This window comes from Convolutriloba macropyga, chromosome 3 (assembly GCF_964194025.1).
Source record: "Convolutriloba macropyga chromosome 3, txConMacr16.3, whole genome shotgun sequence".
NCBI classification, from domain to species: Eukaryota; Metazoa; Xenacoelomorpha; order Acoela; family Convolutidae; genus Convolutriloba; species Convolutriloba macropyga.
Window position 1 is genome coordinate 59,440,679 of NC_134470.1, and position 7,939 is coordinate 59,448,617.

The following is a 7,939-nucleotide window of genomic DNA, read 5'->3' on the forward strand; positions in this document are numbered from 1 at the left end:
GTTAGTGCATAGTTGCTAGGGTTACTGGAACGGTTTTAATATCACCAACTTTTGCAATATTGTGGTGAAATTGTTTTAAATTTTATTTTCAGGTGCCAAGTTTATTAGGAGCCAATGAAGCTTTTTGTGGCTTGAAATTGGGTTACGAAATAGCTTTTTGAGACAATGGAATGGTTCTGAAGAAATTAATTTTTACAAATTTTAGCAACATTTCATGAAAATTGTTTTCAAATGCTTAATTTTGTCTTTTTCTAGGTTTATCGATCTTTACGGACCAAGGGAACTTTTATGTATTGCAGGTGTTTTATTGTCCCGTGACAAAAAAGTTTTGATCATTTTAATATCGGGAAATCCAAAAAAATTTCTTTTTGCAATTTTTATTTTTGTTTCAATTTTCTGTATTGGCCGATAGACCTCTTTCAAGGCTTGCGCTTGGCTTAACGGGTGTGTTATAAAAAGATATAAATAGATCATATTGGGACTTCAGGTTAAAAGCGGCAAGAGTTTCAGCAGTGTTTATTTTTGTTAAGTTTGTTTGATTGTTTTAGTTTATGGACTTATTTTTTTCCGGCATTGTTCTATTGGTCTGCTGGTCAGGTACAGTAGTTCTATAGAATGTCTTTCATTCAGTTCATTTTCATTCAGTTCTTTAGAATGTCTTTCAGGACTTGTCCTGCTGTGTTTTAAATTCGCTGTACCTTTTGATCACGTTTTTCGTTTTACATAATTCTCGATTTTCAAGTTTGATTTCTGACTTACCTCACTCACTGTTTCAACTGAATGGATTCTAAGTTCTTACACGTATTGAATTACGCAATGATGTGAATGCGGCAAATTCAAAAGAGCAAAATCAAAAGAAACTGGGATAAACATATAAAGCCCGGTCAATAAGTCATAGTGCATTTGGTTATCAAAGTTCATTAAAGCGATTGCTTGCGGTCATTAGTATGATGCTTAATAGCATTCTGTTTAGAAGCTGAATTAAGTGTAATTTTAGAATGTGCAGAATTTGGACACCAAATGAGAACACTTAGACGATTAGAAAAATTCTGTCAATTTCTATCTCTTATTTTTTTTTCAATCCTAATGTGCTCCAAGCGGGTCAACGGCGGCTATTTTCTGGCAATTTGTCGGCTATGTTTTTGAAAAGGGGCACGTTGATTTTTAGTACAATCATGTATTTACTTGATTATAGTATAATTTCAGTGCCACAGAGTTATGATCAGAGCGTGGCCTTCATGCAGCACTTCTTTCCCGATGGACTCCCTATGCACTCCAAAGTGTGGACTCACAAGATGCAACCAGGCAGTGACTCTGCTCTGTCTTCGTTCGACCAACAGAAGAGATCTCTCACTCTTGAAAGTACGTTAAACATATAGACTCGCAAATAATACTGTTTAATTGCTCCCATGCTAAGTTTGTGGCTGTTATATTAGTTCTGTTGGTCTTCTTATATGCAATTGTTCATAATGCCGATCTTTCGTGTGACCATTGAATTTGCGACTTTTGGATAAGTGGTAAAGTGCGAGTGTATGGATTCGCTGAGCAGTTCTTAAGAGCCTTGCTAGTCTCCTAAATGCGCCGTTCACAGAAACTACCGCGAAGACCAAAATTTATTGCATGGAGGGGAATTCTCGGATTTTTAGTTCCGCCCTCACTCACCGAGTTTTCTGTGTACGCGTAAGCTCACGTTAAAAAGGCCAAGTGTATGTTGTTTGGACCCTCCCCACTTATGCCACCAGCCCTAAATAATAGCAAATGATAGTGGGCGTTTTGTCCAGGTACGTTAATCCACAGTTTCTAATTACTCTCAAACGAAGTTTGTAGCAATTATAATAGTCCTGTCGGTCTTTTTTAATGCGATTTTTTCCACGTTAGTCAGTTATCAATGTGACCTTTTGATTCGATTGATATCAATTTAAAATTGTTGTCTAAATTTTATTTTTTCCTTATAGAAGTGATTTTACCTAATTCTGTTTTGCAGAAGGAACTTTATTTCTAGTTAATTTTTTGAGTTTTCCTAGGGTTATTGTTTACCATTTTTAGTTCCGCCCTCACTCACCGAGTTTTCTTTGTACGCGTAAGCTCACGTTAAAAAGGCCAAGTGTATGTTGTGTGGACCCTCCCCACTTATGCCACCAGCCCTAAATAATAGCAAATGATAGTGGGCGTTTTGTCCAGGTACGTTAATCCACAGTTTCTAATTACTCTCAAACGAAGTTTGTAGCAATTATAATAGTCCTGTCGGTCTTTTTTAATGCGATTTTTTGCTTGACCAATTTTTCGTCTGACGCATTAGACTTTTCGGGCTCAAAAACGGGATAAACAGGTAGCACCAAGCGGGCATTAAGTGATCTTAGAGCCTTTCAGCTCACTAGTCTTCAAGTATGGGATTCACAGAATCTGTTTTAGAGACTTATTCTTATGGTGCGAAGGGCGGTTTTTAGAGATTGACCCCCATCCCACTTTTGCCCACCACTGTTGCCCCCCCCCCACATTGTTGCCACCCTATCAGCCGCCCGGTGCACCTCTTCCCCCGCTGCGCTCACTTACGCCCCTTCAATTAAGTTAAAGCTAGCCTCACTAAACCCTGCCTAGCTACTGACGAAGCCAACCGCTCGCCGGTCGTTTGAGAGCAATTCGCCCGCCGTTAGTCAGTTATGTTTTCAATTGCTCTCACTCCAAAATAAAATTTTCTGTTCAAACAAATCCGATTGTTAAAGACCGCATGACAAGTCGCTGATTGCCGAGTGTTTAATAACTACGTCGAGGTGACAGAATTGGACGCTGGAGGTTAGGGTTCGAATCCTACCGTTGGCTGATGTTTTAGCACCCATAAACAAGTTTATACAGGCTACAGCCCCTGAATTAAATGCAGCCTTTAATTTGAGAGCAGTTTTTCCGAGGCTAGTCGTTTTGTTTTCAAAATTCAAATTAACTTTTGAGGAAAGAGGTTTTTCTAAGGCATATTAGGTAACTGTGTTTGGGAGCGTTTTTGGTCATCTCAATCATATAATAGACTTTTAGATTTAATCTTGAACTTTTTTTGTGATTTACTTGTTTTAGACCCTCTTTTTAAATGGTTTTCGTATATTTTTTCGAGTTAATAGCCTTTCGGCTAATTTTAATGGTTGAAATAAGTTGTAATGTTAAATTTTAATTGCTCTGAAACGAAGTTTGTAGAAATTAAGTTAGTCCTGGCGATTTTCCGCTTGACCGATTTTTCGTCTGACACATTTGACTTTTCGTCCTCAAAAACGAAATAAACAGGTAGCGCTCGGAAGGCATGAAGTTCTCCTAGAGACTTACACCTAAGCAATGTATACGAATGTGACGCACCAAAACTGTTCTGAGGAGACATTTTCTGGGTGTCAGTGGGCGGTTCTTTGTCTTAAAAGTTTGAGCCCTCTTAGTCACCCCTCCTCAGGAATCCACGTTAGTCAGTTATCAATGTGACCTTTTGATTCGATTGATATCAATTTAAAATCGTTGTCTAAATTTTATTTTTTTCTTATAGAAGTGATTTTACCTAATTCTGTTTTGCAGAAGGAACTTTATTTCTAGTTAATTTTTTGAGTTTTCCTAGGGTTATTGTTTACCAGAGAAAAAGAACAATTGTTTAATACCCGGATTTTCATAAAATGAATGACAAATTCTGCTGTTTATAGTTGTAATTTTTTTATTTTAGCCGTGAATCTGTAAGCTGAGCGGAGTTATAATGCCGTATTCATATTTTTTTTTTGTTTTGTCGTCTGACGCTCTTTTTGGTTTTAGATTTGTTCACACAGCAGAGCTGAAAAAGTCAAATTTTCGGAACTACGGCATTTGCGTGCGTGATGTCATTTCTCACTCTCTTTAGCCCAATTTTGCTTGATTAGACTTACTTCCCTCAATAAATTGACTTTCGCGCTTCAAAACTTAATTTTAATTTGAGTTAGTGTAAAGTCAAAGGAACTCATGTCTAATAAAGGTCCCTAATTAAAACTCTTCTGTGGATTTGATTTTAAAAAGCTTAATTAATTTATTGTTGAATGTTTAATAGCCGCCGTCAGCCTCTCAACGGCTATTATTTAGCTTTCTCTTTTTTTTCAATTTCCTTTTGCCTTTTGATTTTTTTTTCGTTTAACATCAGTCGTTTAACCCGTTTTTCGTTTCTTATAAGTCACGATTCCCAGTCGTGACTTCTGACTTACCTCATTCACTGTTTAAACTAATTCGATTTGAAAATCATTCATGCATTGAATAAAGCCCGGTCATTAAATGATAATGCATTAGTTTATCAAAGTCCAATAGAGCGATTGCTAGCTGTCATTAGTATTAAGCTTAATAGTTTTCAGTTTAGAAGCTGATTTAAGTTTAAGTTTAGCATCTAACCGAATATGCACAATTTGCACACCAAATAACGGGACTTTGACACTTTGAAAAATTCGGTCATTATTATCCTTTTTTTTCTGTGTCACTCCCAATTTGCCTCAAGCGGGTCAACGGCGGCTATTTTCAGGCAATTTGCCGGCTATTTAATGGCCACCGTCAGACTCTCAACGGCTTTTATTTAGGCGCTCTCCTTCTTGTAAATTGGCTTCACCTTTTGATCAGGTTTTTAGTTTTATATAAGTCTCGATTTTCACGCGTGACTTCTGACTCACCTCACTCACTGTTTCAGCTGAATATATTTAAAATTCTTTCATGCCTTGGCTAAAGCCCGTTCATTAAATGATAGTGCATGAGGTTAACAAAGTCCATTAGAGCGATTGCTGGCTGATGTTATCATTAAACTGAATATTTTTCAGTTTAGAAGTTGAATTAAGTGTAGTTTTAACAGTTAACTTAAACCTCACACCAAATTAGAAGACTTTTAGGCACTTAGAAAAAATTTCTGTCAATTTGTATATCTTCTTTTTTCTTGGTTTCAACCCCCATATGCGTCAAGAGCGTCCACGGCGGCTATTTTTTCGGCAACCTGCCGGCTGTTTTTTCGTAGCTTTTTGAGCTGCATCTATAACTTTTTCAAAGTATATCTGGTTCTGTCTCTATTTGCGGAACGCAAGTCTATTTCGTAGCTATTTCGACGAATTGCGGCTATGATGTTTTAACAGTCTTCTAGTTCTTTTAGGGTGTAGAATTGATGATCAATGAATTTGCAGTAAGTGTTCTTAGTTTCGTTTAAAAATTTTTAATGAGACTAAAATTTTTAGAGAGTGTTTGAAAAAGCAAACAGATTTTCATTAATTTTCTTCATTTTCACTGGTTTTCGTTTTTATATATATCGTTTGTTGTTTTTTCTACCATGTGGTAGTCTCTTGCTGAACATAATCTAACTATATCAGTCAATGTGGTATAAGCAATGGTTTTGGAGCAGGAACTTGTCAAAAGTTTCCGAGGTAATGTTATCAATTTTTGCCTTTTACTTCTAACTTGTTTCCTCCGTTTGTTTTTTTTCCAAACTGAATGGTATAATGATGTAAATGGTTTTGTAAGTTTAGTTAATGGTTGAATAGGGCATATTTTAAGTGCGGTTCGGTAGAAAAAAGTTAGGCTGTCGACAATTTTTGTCTTTATTGTTCTCTAACTTTTTCAATCCCAACGTTGTTCAGTGGGGGTTAATGGTAGAAATTTTTAATTGTTGTGATCATTTAATTGTTGGAAGTGTCTTCGGTATATTTTTCTGTAATATTTTAGAAGACAGATTGACTTCAGCAAGTGATTCTCATCAACTGAGTGGCACTACTCTTAACTCCAGCCTCTCTGCGGCTCATTCGCTCCTCAATCAAGTCAACATTATCATCCTACCCTCTGTGCTACTCACGACCTCAGCAGCCTCACAAAGTTCCTTGCAATCAAACTACATTACGCTAAACTCTACAGTTGTTGGAGTCGGAGGTGATAGTTCTTCGCCCGTGTTTGTGGATATTTTGGCACAGCTCAAGAGCAAAGGAGTCAACTTGTTGGGGTTGCGAATGTTGACGATAAGCGTGAAGCAAGCGAAGGAGATTTTGAAAGTGTTGGCATTGGGCAAAGATCAACAAAAGGTTGCGGTTGATTGGAATTCATTCAAGTTGGGACCCTATTAATAGTCGCCGTTAGCTGCTCAAACAACTGTTATTTAAGCGTTCTCCTTTTTCTTAACAATTCAAAAATTTGAATTGTATCGGGGGGCTGCGTCGAAGAGTGTTACGACTCGAAAGAGTTTTGGTTTTCTGTGGGTTATTAAAGCGGAAGTACTATTTGTTCACACGGCGTTTTAAAATTTTAGGTATTTTTCACTGTTTTCATCTTTTAGTTTTTGGCCGGACTATTTTCCTTGATGTTTGACATAAGTTTTGAATTTTTGCGGGTACCTAATTCGCGTTTTCATCAATGTTGCATATATGAGGTTTCGCCCTCTTTTTGACTACTTTGGCTGGAATTGTACTGTTCATTTTGGCTCGGTTTACCAGAATAATGCACCTTTAGAGCTTGGAGTTTTTAATAGCCGCACAGCAATAGCTGGGGCTATTATTGGCCTTCTCTTGGTTGTTTTTACAATTCAAAGAATTTGAATTGTATTGGGGTGCTGTCTTTTTTTTAAGATCTGTTCACACATTTTCATGATTTTTGAAGTCAAGTTGGAGTAGTGATTTTTTGTCACGCCGAAACAGGAAGGGGAGCAAAAAAGCGAGTGGTTTTGCGGCGTTATTCTTTCGCTCTAATTTTAAAGTATAGCGAGAAAACGGTGTTTGAACAAAAATTCTCTTTCTCGCTAGTAATTGTTTGTTCACATGCGGCAATTTCACTTTGATTTTCACTGTTTTTTCGATTTTTTGAATCGGTTTTTTTTCTTAATAGTTTCCCCAATCCATTCATAGTTCATTCTAGGCCTAGTTTTTTTTTGTTTTAATCAGATATCCATTTTTCGCTAGTTGTTTTTTTGTTCATATTAGGCATTTTGACATAGTTTTATTGTTTTTTAAAAAATTTTTTGATCTGGTTTTCCCAGTTTAGAATTGGTTTTCCCAGTTCACTCATAGACCATTCTAGGTCTAATTTTTTATTTAATCAATGAAAAATCTTTGAATTGTACGTCAGGACTTGTCCTGCTATGTTTTTTTTTTATTTCTGCGTTGCGATTTTGTAACGACCATATGACGTCACAACCACTTCAAGTCTGCTTTTTGTTCATTCGTTCATGCAATTTTAACTGAAGTGCGTGCGTGACGCCAATGTTCGCTCTCAGTGGAGCGAATTTTTTTGTTCATTTGCGTTATTACATTTTTAGTCGTATTTGACTTAGCTCACTCACAAAAATGACTTCCTCACTTTGAAATCGTTTTAAGTGCTCTTGAACGAAGTTCATAGCAATTATAGCAAACGTGTTTTTTATGCAAATTTTTGCTTGACAATTTTGACTTTTCGAGTGACTTTTACGCCCTTGACTTTTTGCGTTTTGGGTGATCTAAAATTCTCTCTCAATCAGAATTTCAAGCAACTGAATTCAATTGGCGGCAATTTAATACTAAAAGACAAATGAAAAGTGCGCCGAAACTTGTGCCATTTTTTACTTTAAATCTTAATAGTGGTATATGTTAACCTTTAATGTGGTTATTTGAAGCCCATTATTGAACTTCTTAGTCCCATTTAGGCGCGTCCTCCCCCCCCCCCCCCCCCGACTGAAGCAGGCTGCAATTGATTAGATAGAGCTCCCACTAGTCGTTCGAGAGCAATTCTTCCGACGTTTAGTCGGTTATATTATTTACTTTAATTCAAAGAGCTAAGGTCAAATAATTGTGTCACTCTAAATGAAGGTTTTTAGAGAGCAGCTAATAGATGCAGCAAAAACTTATACAGATGTTTAATCAAAATATAACATATCAGCCTTCAATGAAAAGACGAATTATTTGATGTCTTTTTTACTGTTTTTTTAGACCGCAGTTCTATGAAGCAATTGCTGCTTTTTTCTGGC

At 36.7% G+C, this 7,939-nt stretch overlaps 1 protein-coding gene across 1 annotated transcript in view; it reads left to right on the forward strand.

The window, feature by feature from the left end:
- The window catches only part of LOC142336679 (uncharacterized), a 115,397-nt gene that overhangs the window by 87,252 nt on the left and 20,206 nt on the right, over positions 1-7,939 (forward strand). The window contains exons 15-16 of the mRNA XM_075385589.1: positions 1,207-1,362; positions 5,680-6,029. Of these exons, the coding sequence (XP_075241704.1) occupies positions 1,207-1,362; positions 5,680-6,029 (506 nt within the window). The remainder of the gene's footprint in view (positions 1-1,206; positions 1,363-5,679; positions 6,030-7,939) is intronic.